The 20480-nt window shown below is 40.8% G+C and overlaps 1 protein-coding gene across 1 annotated transcript in view; it reads right to left on the bottom strand.

Annotated features, from left to right (window-relative positions):
- Window positions 1-799: 799 nt before the first annotated feature.
- Window positions 800-20480, bottom strand: part of LOC125900806 (protein unc-13 homolog C-like) — a 106631-nt gene continuing 86950 nt past the window's right edge. The window contains exons 22-28 of the mRNA XM_049596043.1: window positions 19294-19417; window positions 18709-18768; window positions 15057-15137; window positions 10749-10896; window positions 7157-7249; window positions 3397-3556; window positions 800-1284 (exon numbers count right to left, since the gene is read on the bottom strand). Of these exons, the coding sequence (XP_049452000.1) occupies window positions 999-1284; window positions 3397-3556; window positions 7157-7249; window positions 10749-10896; window positions 15057-15137; window positions 18709-18768; window positions 19294-19417 (952 nt within the window). The 3' untranslated portion in view covers window positions 800-998. The remainder of the gene's footprint in view (window positions 1285-3396; window positions 3557-7156; window positions 7250-10748; window positions 10897-15056; window positions 15138-18708; window positions 18769-19293; window positions 19418-20480) is intronic.

Genomic DNA, 20480 nt, shown 5'->3' on the forward strand with positions numbered 1-20480 from the left:
TATAACTTTGGCAGTTTATCAGGAACAAAGTTATCGGAAAAATATGAAACAATATCAAACTGTCAGCAATGTCATGTAAGCTTGCCTTCCAAAGCTCATGTTCACAGTGGTCATTCAGAAAGGCTGGAAGCTGATGGCCAAAAAGAAATTAAAAAAAGCCAAAGAAAAAGAAAACATTTCCATCCTTTCTGCCAAGACTGTTAGCACTGGAGGCTGTCGTCATTGTTGTCATGGTTATAAAATTACAAACACCTATGAAGGTTTACATAGCAGTCATCGCCATTTACAAAAAACATGGTCTATTTTCAGGTCGACTTAAAATACAAACAGTTTGAAGGCAAGGGGACAGGACCCTGCTCGGTGGTCACTGTGGAATCATGGGAGAGACATGACCGAGAAGAGGACATGCACAACAGTGCTGTGTGGAAGAACGTGAAGCGAAAAAACGAGGGTGCAAAATGAAAGACTTTGCAACAATCAAAACGCCACACGGTCAGAAAATGACTTACACCGGACAAAATAATCGAGCAAATTTCAAACATACTAAGTTCACCATAATTCATATACGTTGGTTTTGTTCTTTTTTTCCACTGGTTTGGCACTTTATTGGAACAAATCTCTGTTCAAAAAGACTAAATGTTGTACAAAAGGTATTTCATGTCTCGTTAACATAACTCGTAGAATATAGTACTTAATAGTAAGCATACGGTAAGTAAACACTTGTACATACTGTAGTTTTAAAATGAACATTCCAACAGATGTTTTACGCACATGCACAAAAACAAACAAACAAACACAACTCTCTCTCTCTCTCTCTCTCTCTCTCACTGTCTCGCTGCCTTGCCACATGTGGGCCTCCTGCGCTTCTCTTTGGACAATCTCATCCTCCAGCTTCTCTGCAGAAAGAACATCTGTTGCTACTGCTCTTTCTCCTTCTGCTCTTTCTCTTTATCTCTCACTTAAGACAACACTCTTTTAATACTGCATTATGTCGCACACTATGACACTTCCTCCGCCGAGCGTGTGTCTGTCTTGAGACGCACAAACTCTTTCGCCACCTCATCGTTGGTCCTTTGAGAGAGTATCCTCATGATGGTGAGGCCAGTTTCGTCCATGCAGATGCTCTTCACCAGGGGGTAGCAGGCGGAGCAGCTGCCCTTGTCCGCCAGCTCTCGGAGCTGGATGACCGTCATGCCGATGATGCGGTCCTCGCGGGCAAAGCAGTAGTCCTTCACTGAGACGTGCAGCTCGTAGGCCTCCGGACCATGTTCATTACTTAGAACACTGCGAGAAATGACACAAGGAGATCAGAGAGGTGAAACTCAAGAATTCAAATTCAGAAGGACATTATTTAACCCACATGGAATAAAAATGTTGGGTTGACCACATCATGACAAACTGTCATGTAAGTTGTAATTCTTTTAAAAGTACGCTAACATCACTTTGATGTTCTTTTGTGTTACTGTTCAACCTTAATGCAAATCCCGAAGTCTCACTGAACTGTACATGAGCACGCACCAATTGCTTTTTGGACGCTGACATTCGGCTTTGTTCGCAGCTGAATATAACATGTCAGTGAGACACTCAGGCTGGGTGACATTTCCCCAGTGAAAAGCTGCCTCATTATATGTGTAGCTGTGATGACACAAATTCAGTCATGTTTTGCAAGTGAAATTAATGTTTCTATTCAAATGAGCCATTATTCTGTGCCAGCCTTTGTTTTAGGTTGTTTTCTAATTATCCCCAGCAACTTTAATGGCTTCTTAAAATTCAAATGACAGTGGCAGGAGTAAATCTATATGCAGACGGCACTGAGCCTGGACTGATCACACTGCTGTTGCCTCCGCTCAGTCCAAGAAGGCTTTCACATCAGGGATCTGGGCTGGACTGAGGACACTTGACCACAATGTCCAGTTCATTTGATTAGTGTGAACACTGTGTACTCATAGACTGTGTGAGAATAATGGACGTAGCCAACACAACAGGACCCATTTGTTTGGGGACTCCTGTTTTAAAGCCTTAAGTACGGCATTTTGGCTGTTGTCACCTTGGATGTTTGAGCCAGAATTGAACATATTTGGATGAAAGGGTGGAGCTGGGGAGGAGTGAGGGGTGAGTGACTTGAGCTGAGGTGACCCCTAACAAGACAGGCTCTCACTCAAAGCGGCCACGCCCTAATTATGCATAACTTAATAAAATTTAAATGGGTGTGTTATAGAAAAATTCACAGTCTGTACAGTTGTCATGAAGGGGGAAATTAGCTTCAGAGACCAAAACCGTTTTTGTACCCAGGTGTAAACATGTTTATTTCTGCTGTAAAGTTAGGCATTTTGAAATGGTTGTCTCAGAGTATTGACTGGCGTTCAGAGTCAGCCTCAAGTGGCCATTCAAGGAACTGCAGTTTTTGTCACTTCGGTGTTCATTTTTCAGCCACGAAGGTTGCTGCTTATGTGTATCATACACAGCATGGTATGTCAATCCATGCCTGAGTCCACGTCAAAAGGTGGTCTCGAGTATGATTTATGTGTACTTGGATAGGGTTCTCATCAGGTGTGAAAACCACTGTAGTAAAACACAGAAATTGGTCTGTTATTTAGTGCAAGTAGCAGCTGGCGAGTAGAGTTGCAAAGGCATTTCTCTGCATATGTGTATAACACCTGCCGATCTCATCCTCTGAGCCTCACTGCCATGGGTGATGAAGTGGGAAGGCAGACTACAGGGCTGTTTCTGACACTGTCCCCAAAATATATATCATGGCAGGTGTAATGCAAAGGTTGACTCCATTGTATGGGCTTGGGGTCTTGCCATTGGCACTCTTTTCTACACTGTAGTGACAACATAAACAAATGTCACATAGATGATGATGCAAATTTGCTCCTGTATGAAACATTAATACTATTGTGAAAGCTGAGTGGCGGGGGAGTGGGAGGTACACAGGCACAGTACAAATCAATTGTACCTGATATGAAACCGCCTTAAGATCTCTTTAGCTCTGTGATTTAGTTTGCTCAGCTCAGAGTGACAGTGTCAAAGAGGGGACAAGATTTGACTTCATCCACAGTTTCAATGCAATGAGCAGAAGTGCTGGTAAAGCAACTACATACATTCACTGCTCAGTAACAATTAGAGGGACTCTGGCAGTAAGGTATTACAGCAATTATGTGGTACATATGTTGCTGAAGGCTCTTTTGCAGTGTGCAGATCGCACACTGAATACTTGTTTAAAGATACTGCTGTGCGTAGTTAAGGTACATGATCCTGCAAAGTATTTTTAGGTTTTATGTGGGCAGGTGAAATGTGACAAAGTAATTAAGTATGTTTTTTAAAAACACCCTCAGCTTTGCTCCCTCTTCTCTCCACCTCTGTAACTATATTTAAGGAAGCATGATTACTCACTATTGGAATGTTTCATTGTACTTTGGTGACCAGTTGTTGTTCTTGGTCTTGGTGCTGAATTTGCGCTTCTTGTCAGCTAGGTGCGGTCCCACAGCGTTGACCTCTACAAATGGCCGGAACATGGCATTGGTTTGCCAGACGAGGTTGTTCACTGCGACCACTGAGAAATGGAGAGAAAATAATAATCATCAACATCGCATAAATAGTTTAGAAGAAAGCACAAATGCTGTTTCAATGTATTTCAGGCCCCATGCTCTATTTTTCTAAGTGTATTTATCTTGTTCTCGCAGATAACTGCCTAAATGTAGAAAATGTCATATTATGCTGAGATATTGTCAGAGCAAGTACAATAGAATTGGATAGCAGAAACATTTTCACTTATCTTGAGCATTATTGGTAAACATCTTTGGATGTCAGTGCCTATGAGTCAAACTGCAAGCATTTATTTGCAACTGTTTTGCACGTAAAAAATGAACAGGGATAAAACCACCATGAAGGAGACAGAGACACTAATACAGATTTTGTTCTGTGGTGGTTGCCAGGGGGAATTACAAGAACGCTAAACTGCATCTCTTTATTCTGTAATAATAGAAACGTCTATACATGATTGCCATAGTAACCTATCTGCAATCAGGTTGTCATGTTACTGCTGTCAGCTGATTATAGCTGATTGCCAGCTGTAGTGCATATGGTGCTACTTCAGGAGGCTGGAACAGAAATCATTGCAGCTGTGGGGTGATGAGTCTGACTTTTGTTGCTGACATTTGGGAAATAAAATTCAACGTGTGTAATTACAGAAATGAACTTCAAAAACAGTAGTGCCTATCTGAGCGAGGGGATCACAAGAAAATCTGGACCTTTTTCTCCAACTTGTTGAAATACAGCTTTAAAAGATACTGCCAGTATTTTTAAATATTTGAACTAGTTAATGTATTTATTTCATCTTTGATTAAAATGAAGTGAATGAAGTTGTCATATAGCAAAGAGTTGGAAACAAGACAAGATGCTACAACCATGCTAGTGGCTCTGTGAGGCTTTATGCGCGGGTAAGACTACTCAAAATAAGCACAATTATAGCCCATCCTAGACGTTGTTGGGTGTCAGCTCTGATCGAGGACAACAGTGGGTGATGCTGCATGAATCAATCTTTGATCCAGTGAAGTGTTTCACAACTGACGGCAACTGACGCCACATCTGCTGGAACAGCTGGAACATCCCGACAGAAAGACTAGCATTTAATTTTTCTTTCTTTTGTTATCTTCCATGATGACAGCACTGCCTTTGACTGCAGGTCAGCAGTTTTTTCTTTCTTGTTTAAGGCTTTTCCGAACACAAGAAAGCCAGCATCATACACACTGCCATTGGTTGTTTACATTCTTGCTCCTGGATGTCGGCACCTTCCCAATGACATCACACGTGTAGTGGAAAAACGGCTCACTTTGACTGGTCATGGACCAGTGTAGTCTCATGTCTATCGGCCAAGTCACAGCAAGATTTTATGACTCTATAATCACCTAATCAGACACACTTACCCTTGTGTCAGACAGTTTGTATTTTGAACCCAGCATTACACACAGCGATGCTTTGAGCAAAATGCTAACGTCAGCATGCTATCATACTCACAATAACAATGCTAACATTCTGATGTTTCGGAGATATAATGTTTGCCTGATGAACGTCTAGTACCGAAACGTCGCAAATAAATGATTTATTTCAAGTTGGACAGTGTGCGGGAGTCCTTTTGCTACTTTTTGGTCTTTTTTCTCCAACGCATCTGTCTTGTTTTATAGATGTGCGAAGTGTTTCCTTTGTTCGGAGATATAATGTTTACCATGTCCACCATCTTAGTTTAGCAGGTTAGCATGCAAATGTTCAATAACTAGCATTAAACACCAAGTGCAGCTTATGCGGATGGGAATGATATTAGTTTTGTAGGTATCTGGTCTTAAATCAAACACCTGGCCCAGGAAGTCACGTAGATTCAGGTGCTCATAGTTTCTTCTGAATGCACTCATGATTGAGCTGAGGAAAATCTAACTGATCTAACCATGTGTAACATGTCCATATTAGCAAAAATGTAAACTTTTATATTTTCAGGCATGATCTACGCTGCCTAAAACTATCTGAACTGACATCTTAACTGGAACTACTGCCTTATGGTTGTATGCCTGTGCAATCAGTCAAGTTGCAGTTACAGTTTACAACCATGTCTATCCAGACTCAGATGTAGCCATGAAAGATAACAATGCCTAAAACATGGATGCTTCACACACATCTTCACCCAGGCAGCACAGAGGATCTATGTAATCAACACAGTGTCAAGATGGGCGCCCAAGATCAGTGTCATCAATTCAGTATCTGACCAAATGTCTCCCCTTCTGTTGCTGAGTTGTGGTGTTAAGTAATGGCCAGAAAAGTGTTCCTTTTTTGTTTTGTGTGAAATTTTGTCAAAATCAGCCAATGAATTCTGGAGTTATGGCCAAAACCAGGTCTTGTGAGGTCATAGTTGACATGATCTTTGACCTTTGACCACCAAGTTCGAATTAGTTAATCGATAAGTTCAAGTGGACATTTGTGCCAAATGTGAAGAAAATCCCTCAAAGTGTTCTTGAGATATCACGTTCATGAGAATTGGACATACAGATAACCCAAAAATATAATGCCTCTGGCCCTGGCCATCTCCGGCGCAGGGACATATAAATTATTAGTCATTATATATTGTAAGATGGGTAAGAACAGCACTGTATGTTGCATCTGACATTAAAAATGCTTTTAGTTTCTCTTCTCTCAGATATGTATCAGGTCGGGTCTGAAATTTTGGTCAAAAATGGGTTGGATAAATGTATTTTTAAAAATGATGTGGAACTCTGAACCCATTTCCTGGTGTCACTCCATCATTTCGGACCCATGAAGAGCTCTGGTATGAATGTTTGTACCAAACATCATGGCAACACAGCCAATAGTTGTTGAGGTATTTCATTCCTGACCAGAAATGCCAACTTCACTGTGGTACTAGAGGAAATGTCAAGAGATCACCGAAGTCATCAGGATTCATTATTTGGTTGCCTGTAGAAAATTGTGTGCAGTGAATCCATACGAGGCGCTTGAGGTAAAGTCAGGGGATTGCCAATGTCGTTAAGATTCTCCTGGTACCATCAATATCTTTAAAAAATTTCTATCAATCCATCCAGGAGTTGATCAGAAGCCAAAAATGTAAACCTGTTGGTGGTACTAAAGGAAAAATCAGTGTATCACCAGTAGGATACGCACTCTTTGTGGACATGAATGACTGCACAAACTGTCATAGCAATCCTCCTAATAGTTGTTGAAATATTTCCGTCTGGGAACGACTGACAGACTGACATCGCCATGCCTAGAGACATGCTGCTAGCAAGGCTAATAAAAACACAGACGTTTCAGATCTCTCAATCATCAGTGTTAGGCAAAGCCACAACTTTTTTAGAGCCTCAGCAAGAATAGAAAAGAAACCTGCAGTACAATGCCGGGTATGGTTGTGTTTTGTGTTTGTATAAAGACTTTAATTACGCCATCAGCAATCTTTTAGATGTTAATCTCCTTATTTTCTGTCTCCAAACTGAGCTCCAGGACTATACAACAATGCCACTGATCACGTCTAAGCAGCACTATCCCACAAATGAGATTACCACCAGTAGCTGTCCATTGTGGATCTTTGAATGTTTGCAGAATATATTAGAAAACGAATGACAAAAAGCAGGTATGAGTATAGGAAAAAACTCACCCTTCACGCTGACTTTGTGCTCTCCAGTGCCAGGGTGAGAGATGAGATTCACTTGCATCGACACCTCCCCCACGGATCCGTTGGATGACTGACCTGGACACACACCAAAACAACAACAGGAGAATTGGAAAGAGGCATAATGAAACTCAGAGAGAATGGAGGAGTGGCAGATAGGGAGCCAGCGAGAGAAATAGAGAGATCAGGAAACAGAAATAAGAGGGAGAGATGGAGAGGATGTAAAAGAGGAGTGAGGATGAAAGGATGGAATCCAAATCTGTGGGTGCAGCTCTTTTTGTAGGTGAGGTATCCAGAAATTGATCCAAAAAGTGGTGCATAAACACCTCTCTGTGTGTCAAAGCTAAAATACTGAACCCCAGAAAAACAGTAGGGGAGTATTCTTGATTTCACCCCTATGGCAGCGCAACAGCAAACACAGCCAGGGTTTCCTTTAGCTTGAGGCTGAACAAGAAGAAGAAAAAAAAATGGAAACATGAAAGAATCTGCCTAGTTTGAAGGCCATGAAGGAGGCAGATGGTGTGAAGGGATGCACTAAATAAATAATGTTCTGCACAATGAAATCATCTAACTGTTCAACTCAACAGAAATACAAACTAAACATTGGATTAGACTGCGTGCACGCAGCTGACGTGGAGATGGAAGCAAAAATACGAGGTGGAGAGGGGACAAAAGTGAAGAGTGTAAAGGAGGAAATACCCTTTTGGACATCACAGCCTGCACAGTTACATCAGCATTACAGTTTCAATCACATAGGGACATGTTGCTGCCAGGAAACAATTAGAATTGATTGCTGACCATGTGTCTCACTCTGCCTAATGCAGGGAGTCCTGCCTTGTGTTTCACCCAGCCCGGGACAAACAGATGTTGAATACTGGAAGGCAAGTGCCGGTGTGGTTGATGAAGGGGCGGGTTGATCCAATAGCTAATCAATATGTGCCAAACATGCAGTGCCCATTACAGCTGGTAATGAAGAAACAAGCCTCCTGATTTATTGTAATGATGCCCTGAGAGGCTGGAGGGACGGCAGAAAAACATCGCTGCTGCACAATTAAGCTCCAGACTTGTGGGAAATTAATGGTGCAATGCCACAGCACATTTACCTCAGCTATCGGCTGAAATAATGTAATATTTAAATAGATTCTGTATGTTTTCTGAATGGTGTCAGAGACGAGACACTGACAGTTAGTGCCTAGAAATGATAAACAGGCATGTACACAGCAGATGGTGGAATGGGCAGTTTGGGGACATGGGAGAGCAGAGTGTGACTTTAACTAGAATGGAAGGAGTCTCAGTCTGTCTGTATGTCTGTCCATTGACTTTCTCAACAACTGTTTATCTGATCAACTTCACTCTTGCTGGGTGTAGCTGGGGACCCAAGGAAGTACAGTGTGGAGTGCAAGCTCTTGAGATCTATGGGACATGCTACTACCGCCGGAGGTATACTGTTTAATGTATTGAGAGGGGACCCATATTAACTGCAGTGCCGCCAAACAGCATGTTGAGTACAGCTCGCTCTGATGCTTGCTGCAGTATATTCAGGAGCAAATGAAGAAAAAGAGGCTGGAGATATTCCACTGAAGCAAACATTTCAAGCATCAGTGATGTTAACTTTGTGAATGAGCACTTTTGTTCCAGGAAATGGCCGGGCTTTGACTTCTGAAGCCATAAAATGTGTGTCCGAGTTCGGCTCATTCTACGCAGGCAAGTTTTGAACGGGCTCTGCACTAGTAAGATGAATGGCACATAAGGAAGATAAAGGAAAGCAAAAGTAGATAAAACAGAGGTGGCAGTGAGGAGGGTCAGCAGATTAAGTGAGGAAAATGCTAACCAGAGGAGGTAACAGATAAGGAAGCTGAGGTGCAGGCATTAATTGTTGCAGAGTTGCGGTTTAATTCATTGATTTTTTTTTCCCTTTTGCTGTTTCGGCACAGAAAAGGATGTCACCCTTAAAACACACAAAGTGACAAATGAATGGAAAATTACTTTATGAGCAGAACGCTGTGAAATATTAACATGAAATTATTCTATGAAGTAATGTGTGTTTGTGTTAGTACTGTATTTCCACTGTAGCTTAAAGCAGCTATAAAACTTCAGCCCGCTCCCTCAACAGAAAGACACGTGTGCTTTCAGGCACAGGAACAGACTAGAGCATGCCATGGTCTAAATGTGTCAGGGCACAGGGGTTGGTGATTAATGAAAGAGTGTCCACTGTGCTTCATCAAGCATCAGCACATCCCCACACTGTTTACTGACCTAATGCACATCTACCACCTCACTAACTCCACTTATAGGCATCACATTAGACCACACCAGATACAGAGCGACAACATGGTGTCAACTCGGGGGGGGGGGGGGGGGGGGAAGGGATGAGAGGAGAGACTTAGAGAGGGAGGAAGAGGAGAGAAACACATTGAGCAATCTGAAAATAGCACACAGTGCAACACTGTGCATCTATGCCCATCTGCCAGTCAGGGAGAGTGAGAGCGCTGGTTGGGCCCGCTGACTGCCTGGCTGACTAGCTTTTTCCCATTGCCACGCTGTTTCCTGCCGCCTGCCTATGCAGAGTTCTGCAAGGCTGAACACACTGAGGCAACCAGGAGCTTAAAGCTTCAACGCCCCACTGGGCTGAATCCCCTTTCGAATCTCTCCGGACACCTGAAGGTATTTCTGCCTTGTTATATAGAGATGGGAAAAAAGTTCCATATAGAGACGGATGAATGTGACAACAGCACATGAAAGTGGGTTGGTGATGACGGAGAGGAAGATCACAAGAGGGAATTTATACATATACATTGCACATTTTTCATATAAATCTGTCATGACAGTATTTTTTATGTGTATAAGAGAGAAATAGAGCACGGGAACATTCAGGCCCCGCAGGGTATGGGCTGAAGTGGCCACTGCAATCTTTGCTTATTTTTTTTTTTATTTATAGTCAAAGAGATAAAGGACTTGAACAGTTAGAGGATAAATGCAATCACTGCAATGTCCACTGCACATATAAGCCTAAAGAAAATGACACAGAGAACATACTGTAATGTAAAGGAAGCTATGACTGATGTGGAAGCGGAACTATATAGAGGTTAAAATGAGCCACGACTGCAGTCACATTATTTTCAATCAATTCTAAATACCAATAGAGGCAGCGGGCGCTTTGGTGGTAATAAGGCTTTCCTTCTCATTTACCACTTTAAGAGTTGACTGTGATAGAAGCGAAATCCTGCAAAAACAGCAGCAAAATTCACTGTGGATTTCACTAATAGAGTTTATCAAGTTTAATTAGAATGTGTTTTCTAACTAGCGTTTGGGGAAAGTGCTAAAGTGTAGCTCAGATAGTATCCACAACTTTTTTTTTCGCACCTTTTTATCCACTTTCACTAAGCGTCTTTCAGTCGTTTTTACATTTTTTACCGTTATAGCAGCTTCCTTTAAGTGTGAACCTACCCACGTGAGACACATTGTGTGGTCACAGACTACAGCTCGTAACCTTAAAGTTTTTCATGATTCGAATGCTGGGGCAATTCCACTCCCTGAAATGAAACCTAATTGAGCCTGACCTTGGCGAGCTCATTACCTTGAGAGGTTTGGGTGCATATATATTTCTTGATCAAGGCATCTGTAGGTTGAGTGTAAAGGCTGAGAGCATATTTGAGGGACTTCATATCAGGGCTCTTTTCCAGGAAGGTTTTCTTCAGCCCATTTCCTCCAGCATGGAAGTATTGCTGAAAAAATAAAAACAGGAAAAGTAGAGGTGAACAGAAACTTTAGAACAACTTTGAACATGATGACAAGAGTTGAGATTATACACCACAGCAGGTTACAGTTGGCTGAGAAAACAGCCTAAGATTATGCGCACGCTATGCATTTTACAAGGAGGTGCAAACACATAAAGAAACCAGACAAGAGGCAGCAGTAATAGCCACTTCTGCAGTTAATTACCGTGCATTTAAATCTTAAACCCATGCTTGGATGGTTAATGCACATTTGTGCTGATAAGCCTGATGGCGGAGGACAGACAAGGCTTTGCTTTCTTTTCAAACGCTGTCACCACTCCCACATGTGGAAGGTGGGAGGCTAGCCACAGACAGATCTTATTAAGAGAGGAGGTGTTGCTGAAAAGAAGTGAAGATGAAAGTACTCAGAGACACATTTCTAAACCCTTTACAGCCTTTATTCTTTTGTGCTTGTGTGTGTTTAGCTAGCTCTCCACATGATCGTTACAGGGACAAAGGAGTATTTGTTGGGGTGTTGGCTGAGTTGAGTGTATTGTTGTGATCTAAGTTAAAAAGTCGATACATACTAAAGGCGCTGGAAAAATGTATAAAGATAGAAACAGGGTTCACATATTGAATATAATCGCCAGGTGACATCTGATCTCAATCACACATAGAGAGACACTCCCAGTAGGGGCTAGCTGGTAATTATTTTTTGACTGGTGTTTGGTCTGTACTTGGGAACTGGCTCAGCACAGTAGGAGGCACTGTTTTCTGCCTCACTAATGACTCATGAGTCACAATATTTGACTGACATGTGCCTCTCGTGAACTATACATAATCTGGCACGCAAGGTTGATGAGTCACGGGTGGAGTCTATCCAGAGAAACAAAATAAAATCACACATTAAATGGGAAAATCCATGTAATTAATCTTAAACGTATAAATAAATAATAAACGCACATTTTATCAATGAAGTTTGTGCTTTCTGTCACAAACAAACATTTAAACTGAGGCTAAGTGCACAGTTAGTAATGACAGCTGTAATTTAAAAAAAAAAAAAAGCTGATTAATGATAGGGGTACAGGATGCAGTTGTACACTGGTCTAGATAAAGCTTCATCCTTTGAGCCTACAAGAAGTCTCACTTGTAAAAAACATGAATGCTATAATGGTTTTGGTTGCTTATATTAAAGATAAACTATGCAGGATTTCCCCATACAATATGTAGTCTCATTCAGATGTCAGATGTAGCCCCTCTCAATCATCAGGTATGACTCACTAGAAGTGTGTGGAGGTATATTTTTCTGCAGAGACTCTGCCCTCTGTCTGTATTTTCTTATTATTTTTTGTGGCTGGGACATTTATTGGTATGTACCACAGTGCTCAGGTGAGGATGGGGCTTTTCAAAAAGGTAGCAGTGACATGCCAGACTGGCTCCAGACTGTACAGAATGCAGCTGCCAGGCTTTTACCCAGAACCAAGAGACATGATCACATCACTCCAGTTATAGCCTCTCTACACTGGCTCCCAGTATGTTTTAGAATAGATTCTAAGATTTTACTGATTACTTTTCAGGCTCTTCATGGTCTCTCTCCCAGCTATATTTCTGACCAGTTAGTACAGTACATGCCAAGACGTACTTTGAGGTCTTTTGTCTGTTCCAGAGGCCCGACAGAACTATTGGGGACAAAGTTTTTGCTGTCAGGGCCCCGAGGCTCTGGAACAGTCTGCCTGAGGAAATCAGGTCAGCCAAGTCAGTGATCTCTTGGAAGTCCCTTTTTAAACATACTTTTATCGGAGAGCCTTTCCAGATTTTACTTGAGTTTTACGTTCATTTAAATTGTATTTTATTTCCTCAGTTTTCATATACTGAAGTATTTTTAAAAGTTGTTGTTTTCATGTCTTGAAAAGCGCTTTACAACAGAAATTATTAGTAATATTATTATTATCAAGTAGCAGGCATTAAAGAGACACAGCACTGAAAACCCCCCACAAACATGGCAAAGCTAAACTGTAAATATGAAAGTGAATCTGAGGTTGGCTTTTACTTTCACTTTCGCTGGTGAACATGTTTAGTTACCGTCAATCCTGCGCAGTATACCTTTAAGGATTCACCAACATGATACAGAAAGAATTATGTATCCAATATTTAAATGTGTATTAAATAGTTTTCTCATTTTGTTGTTGGGGCATTTTAAGGTTTCATTAAACTTTCATGTTGTGGTTATGAATTTATTTAAATAAGAAATGCCATTCTGATCACCTCATCATGGCATCAAAACCGATGCACTGAGGCGTATTGGTCAAGGAAAGTGTTGTTTCATGTTGGAAGTTCCCAACAGTGTTGCTGCTAGGCTGCGATACTGCATTCCCTCCGGCAGAAAGAGCAGCCGACCTGACAGAATCGCCCCACATGCTCAAAATACCACCCTGCCTCCAGCAAAATTACCTGCCACACTGCCACCCTGCCTATATTTTGTCACTGTTTCTTTTTCTTTTTCTCCTCCTTTCCCTCTAACTCTCCTTATGGTCTTCCTCTCATCTTTGTTTCGTTCATTTCTTTCTTTGTTCTTCTTGTCCTTTCTTTTTTCCTTATTTCATTTATTGTTTTTTTTTTCTTTCTCTTCCATCCTGGAGACTTATCAGCAGTATAGTATGCTATATTACTTTCCATATACAGTATATATCTGACAATAGGAAAAAAAAAAAAAAAAAATTCTTGAAGAAAAAAAAAAGGGCATCTGTTCTGAAATCCCCCAGAGTCAGTCCATATACACACTGATTTATCCAGTACAACAAAGCTGGATTTGTTGAGAAAGAAACAGCTGCCTTTCTTCTACAATCACTCATGGGTCAAGGTTCAAAGAAGGGAATGAATGGTGCATTATTGGGAATCAGCCAAATGGAGTGCACGCCGTCTTCCATCACTTGCATGCCATCTGCTGTCACACATGCACTACTCTATGGGCTAGTGCTTTCCCCCATTATCCTCCCCATTAATTTACACAGGTTCAAAGTTCAGAATGGATGAAATATCTTCAGTGGGATAATCACTAAGTGCACTCAGGACCAAATATTCTAGTATGTATACTGTGCTTGAGTCGCTAAAAACAATATGAACCATTGGGGTAACAGTAGGATGTGCTAGTCGAACACTAGTAGTCAATAATATATATTTGTAGACGTCAATAACTACAGTATATTTCTTTTCTTTTTGTCTTTTGGAGATTCCAGGTTTAAAGTTTTTGTGCCTGCAGTATGAAAAATATAAGTAACCCTGTGAACAGCATTATTCAGTCTGATGGGCCAACTCTCCTAAGGCATTACTGATCTGCGTTAATTGACTGTTCTCATTGGAATACTGATTAACTGAATTCCAGCGACATGATTGATCTAAACCTGCAGGTAGTTTCCTTGGAGACTGCAAAAATCAATTAGTTTTCTCGGCACTTTATGATGCAGTGTTCCCCCAGTGGCACCTCACCATAACTCTCTCCTTGTCCCTGTAGAACTGAGGCTCGATCTCGAAATTGTCTCAAATCCCTTTACAACAAACAGTCTTATGGCAGTAAATTAACAGCGCTGCATTTCACACTTTCTTCTGCTGAGAGGCTTTGGGCATCTTTCCATATTCCTGGATATTAATTACGTCTCCGCAGATTGGTCTAGACAGCATTGTGTTTTTAAAGCTGTACTGTTACTTTTTTTAAAGCATGTTGTAAGCACTTTGATTTGGGTGTATCATCTTTTTGCAGCTACATTGTATCTCATCAAGAAACATCAAGGAGATAGAAGTGCTATGGAAAAGCAGCCCCTGTCACAAGGCTCTTTTACAATTTGTGAGGTGACAGTGAAGAATAATATTCCTCTCCATTTTAGTCTGATGGCATTAAAATAAACACACACATGAAAGAGAGTGATTTTCCATCAAAATATATACAGTTAATGCACCTTTTCCGAGCATCTATGCTTGCCATACTTTAGATTTCTGCTTCATCCAGCATCTATATACAGTGTATTAAACAGAGCGACAGAGGTAAATATTCTTTTTGATTTACAAAATTCTCATTAAGTCCATGCAGCTCTCCTGTCTTTTCTAAAGGTCATGCTTAGCCATCCAGGTGTCTCTTGCTGTACAGCCAAAAGTGTAATCGACATAAAACTCACCTTGATGGTGGGAAGCACGAGGTCCATGGCTGCACACTGTCGTGGAGTCAGACTTCTGGCCTCCTCTCGAGTTACATGCTCCTAGGGGAATATCAGATCAAGTCAAACACTCCACAGTTGGCAAAACAGCAACACAAGTCGCTCTCAAATGCTTTTATTATAAGCAGTTTCTACAGTTAAATGCTAGGTGAGCTGATGTCCTCAAGATCAAGCATCGACTGTTTACAAAACAGCACCAATGGCAGTCATTTAAGCTGCCGAGTGTTTGATAAATTTGAGCCTTGCTGTTTCACACCAGTTCTAAAAATCTATTTTAATCAAGAGAAATGTTTTTTTTTGTCAATTGTAAAAGACATTTTTCTGATTTGTGAATTGGATACAGAAAATTACTTCTGGCACTGCCTTATTTCCCAGGTGTTTCTCTTATAGGGCATAGACAAAATGGCATTAATGTTTTATGAACAGGGGCTTTGAAGAAACTAAATCACTGATGCTAACACTGCTACAAATGTTGGTCCAAATCTACAGTTTTCCTGCATTTGGCCCCTTTTGTTGTACAAAAGCAGGCAAGTCCTGCTAAGATTTAATCAGAATCACCACATTTATAGGTGTGCACAATGTACAGTGCTGTGAAAATATACAGACTGTTCCTCAAACTGGAGGCTGCAGATAAAACTAACATACACCTATTTTGTATTCAAAGTAAGATACTGATTTAATCTACTACAGGTCTGTTTAAAGAGCTGGTGTGAGACAGAAAATGCTTTAATCAACATCTGCACTGAGATGTTGTCTGTTTTTGATGCCAGAATTGCACTGGGACCATTTGTATTGACTCAGTTCCAGTAATCTCCTCATCCTGTGAAAACAATGTAATGGTGAGACCCCAAATAAATAAAGGCTGCAGGCAGGAAGAAATGCTCCTCTCTAATGAAAACCCCATGATGCAGATGTTTAGACACCCTGCCTGTTATTTGATGGAGGGAAAAAAAAGCCCTTTACTTGGACAGAATTTTTATTTCTGTTGCTTAAAGGTGGGATAGAGAGAAATCTGATAAAGTTAAAAAACATAAAAAAAAACCCTCTTTCTGCAGCTCTGCCCTCACGGTCCCTCTGTCACAGTCCCTGCTGCTGTGGACTGCTTCACCGAGGGGAGAGCAGGCAGCAAAAGGCACTAAAGGACCTTTGGTCATTGGCTGTAGCAGCTGGAATTTGGCCACTGCAAATCCTTTCAAGGCTGGGTGTCACAGCGGCAGGGGCAGCACCAGATCTAGGCTGGGTAATGGCCACAACAGAAAGCTTGCTGATTTGACGGGGAGTCGGGGCTGTCTGGTTCCCCGGAGCTGGGGTTTGCTTTGACTGGATTTGGATCTGCTGACTCTGGGTCTTTGTCTGGAGCTGCTGCCTACTCTCCTCTTGTGAGGTAGTCTGTAGTAACAGGAGTTCAGGCAGAGGATACGCTGGATTCGAGCTCTAGCTAATGTTAGCGACATAAACGTGAACTTGAACTATCGTTTTGTTTCGTTTACTGTCAGACTCTCCTTAAGACTCTGTCTGAAAAGTCTGTCTTCCATTTTTTAGGTTGCTTTGCAGCGTAGGCACTTGTTGCCAAAGCTTTCTCTGCAGTATTTTCCACCACTGAATCAGGCTTTTAACCAAAGGGATGCGTACATGCATTGGAATTTGTAGAACAGCCAATGGGAGCACAATCTCTCTAAAAATGACCAGTGATTGACCAAAACCTTTCGTTCTGAGATTTATAAAGCCTGAAGACAGAGCCAAGAGGAGGTGCAGAAGTCTAGGGTTCTCTCAGTCCACATGAATGACAATATGCTTAAAGTTTATTATGGTAGTTTTGCCCAGTGACGCCAAAATAAAACTGCCTACCCCAGCTTTACCAAGAATTGTTGCCTTGATTTCTGATATCATTACTCCAAATAAGTCCAAGTCCATAAGTCCAGACTGATATATTCTTTAAAAGAAATGGTTAAATTACTACCAAATTTAGGAAGGGAAGCAGATTAAACAAATCAAATCCAAATCCTCCTGTGTAACATATGCTTAGGAAGATAAGTGCAACCCAGAAATGACAATGGGATCTGTGAAGCTCAAAGGACATGAGAGTCAAAATAGTTCTGCAAAGACAATTATTTGTTTCTGACAAACAACATATCAGCCTGACTAACTCTGCTGCCAAGTCATGCCATTACATAACGTGGGCCAAAGCTACAGCTCTATTTGACAGGTATTCATTCTGTATGTTAACCTGTGTGTAATGAATTTAATAAGGATGCTACTAATTGTAACCAAACAACACAACAAGTTAAGCAATATGTACACATACTGGACTACATGAAAAAATATTTCAGTAAAGTAAAATAAAGATTATCAGTTGTAATCATCAGATGAGAACATCACTTTAATGCTCTGGGATGGAGACAGAAACACACCCATCTGTATACTGGGGCACTGTACCCAGAGCTTCCCACAAAGGACGCCTGACAGAGTCCCACACGAAACACAAACATCAGTCCTGACACACACACATTTAAATGCAGATAAACACATTCAGTTTGCATCCCCAGTATGACTCACAGCTAATATACCTCTCTGAGGTACTGTCATACCACTGTTGTTAAACCACAGTGTAACCACTGATCCATTCCAGTGCCTCACTACACAGAGCTCGAGGGATTAAACATCCTCCGGTCACATCAGCAATTAGATACCAGCCTGGGTAGTGTTGCACTGAGTTACACTATACCATGCAAACGTCTTCAGTGGCTTACATGACTGTGTCTCCACATGACAAATCCATCTTTCCAAATATCCAGATAAAGTAGATCTAAGTGCAAAGTGAGGTACAGATGCTAACTGATCATTTCACTGGTATATTTCCTTTCAAACAATTTTAGACTGTGGATTGGTGTCAATTTTGTCAACTATTTTTTTTTTAATTTGTGTTAATTTTAGATCTGTGTCAAATGTCCTAGTTGGTTTGACCATTAGTCAGTGTTATACTGTTGTTGTTTTTTCAATCAAGGTTTAGTTGACTAAGTCTGAGCATATCTTAGTCAAAGAAAACCATAACTATTTTAATATATTTTTAGCCAAGAACAATTCTGTAATATTCTTTTTTAGTCATCAGATTACATTGAGCATTCAGTGACGAGCAGTCAATAATAAATAAGTATTTTAGTCAAGTTTTTATTTTTGAAACTACATTTTAGGCGTTTGTCAACAGTACTGCATGTTAATATGGTCACAGTTAGTTTAATGACGTTGGTGTCGTCTTGTCATCGCCTCGTCTTAGTCATGGAAAAAAAGGTCATTGACAAACACATTTAGTCACAGTTTTCATAAACAAAACTAACACTGTTGGTGATGAGAGGAAAATAAACATCTATTTTATATTCTTGGCTGCCTATCATGATGTTACTCATGTTGACATTTAGCTACATTTCTGGCTAGCTAACACTGCTGTGAGTTTCTTGTAGTACACTGAATCTGTTTGTTTGTATTATCTGTAATGCCTCTGATATACTGTTTACAGTGGAAAACATAATCCATGTTCAGCATATTTAGAGATGTCATGTTTTAGTGAGATGACAATGAGTGGGTTAAGCTTAGCTGAGATTAGTCCAAAGATTACCTTTAGTTTGGACAGCTGTCCCAAGTCCTTGGCAGCATTGAAAATCATCTGAGCTCCTTGCTGTTGGACAGACAGATATTTTTCTGTTACGCCAGGAAAACACTCAATGGATGAATATGAAAGAAATGTTTATAAGAACAAAGTAAGCAACAGGAGATGATGGGGTTAAATGTTAAACATGAACCCATTACTGTAATTGAGTTTTAAAGCTGCTCTTGTTATTTTGGAAACTCCGAGTGGCAGAGAGATGAAAATGTTTGATGATGATGGCAATTAAACTGCTCCTTCATGTTTCCATCCACAACAATAACAAAACAGCAGATAAGATATTCCTGAGATGAAAAATGTCAACGTGGCTCTTGCAGGAGGATTAACAATTCACTCCATGTGTGTGAAGATTTAGAGATGCCATGTTGTTTCATCTCCTGTACAGTAATTTGTGTGTTATGATGGAGCGTGAGAGAGCCGAACAGATGGAGGAAATGAGAGAGAGACAGGTGGAGAAGAGGAGGGAGGTGGAGGGCGGGTCAAGAGATGAAAAGAGTGATAGAAATGGGAAAGAGACAGATAATTGATCAAACTCACGGTCTGGTCACTCAGTGGAGGCAGAACGATTGTTCTCTCGATGGTGTTCAGCACGATTTTCCATAGCTCTTTGAGGACTCGTTTCAGCACTGTCTTCTCACAAATCTTGGCGAATAACATCAAACTGGAGAACGGCAAAAGAGGGGCATTTGTCAGGTCAACACTTGAAGCACGTGTCTCAAAGTGAGCCAACACGGCTGAAGGCTCCAAGTGATGACGCCTTCAGAAATAATATCATTAAATAAAGAAAAACACCTGTGATTCATAGAATAAATGCAGCAGCTTTATGCTTTAATCTCACCCTATTGTGCAAGCAGGGGTCTCGGAGACAGGAGGAAGGATTTGGTATTTCCATATCATTAAGAGGATTCCCTGTAATACCCCATTGGCCTCAATGTTGCTTTGACAAATGGTTGAGAGCGATTCCCTGCACTCAGCTGAACCATATCATCGCTACGGTTCTTTCAAGAATGCGACAGAAGTAAAAACAGTCCCTTGAATTAATAGACATTTGCAGATAATGCTGGTCTCTCTTTTCTTGTTTCTCTGGAAACAAATGTAAAATGGGAGTAATTATACTGCTGTATTAATCTGAATTGTGAGTTTTATTATGTATTCATGGAAACGAAACTGGAAAGAGAAACTGAAAAAAAAAAAGAAACAAAAAATCATTATAAATGGAAATGTGCTGGGTGCTAATAGGTCCCTGATGAAACCTTACTGACCATCTCAGAGCAATTTCTATGTACCTGTTGCTTCTATTAAAACCATAAAGCTCTTCAAACATGAGTTTGACACATGAGCCCTTAATAAGAAAGTACCATCGTAAGGTAATAATGCAGGACTCGGCATAGTACAATGTACTTTAATGTAGTGGTTCCTAACATAATTATTTAACTGAAAATCACTAAAGTCAACTTTCATGCAGTTTAACAGACGTTTGGGGCTCCCTGTGGCCAGGGACACTCTGTCCACTAGGGTAGTCCAGCCTTGGCTGTACAAAAACACTGTCCTTACTTCCGAGAGGACTGGGCATATACATGAGTGTACAGAGGCAGCTGAAGTTTGTGTCTTTACTAATCAGCCTAAACTTATATAGTAGATTCTGATGCAGCAACATCACACTGTCATCAGCTGTTGTTAGCCCATTGTAATCTTTTTCAATAGATATCTGCACATACGCAGAA

Source organism: Epinephelus fuscoguttatus, linkage group LG2, assembly GCF_011397635.1.
Source record: "Epinephelus fuscoguttatus linkage group LG2, E.fuscoguttatus.final_Chr_v1".
NCBI classification, from domain to species: Eukaryota; Metazoa; Chordata; class Actinopteri; order Perciformes; family Serranidae; genus Epinephelus; species Epinephelus fuscoguttatus.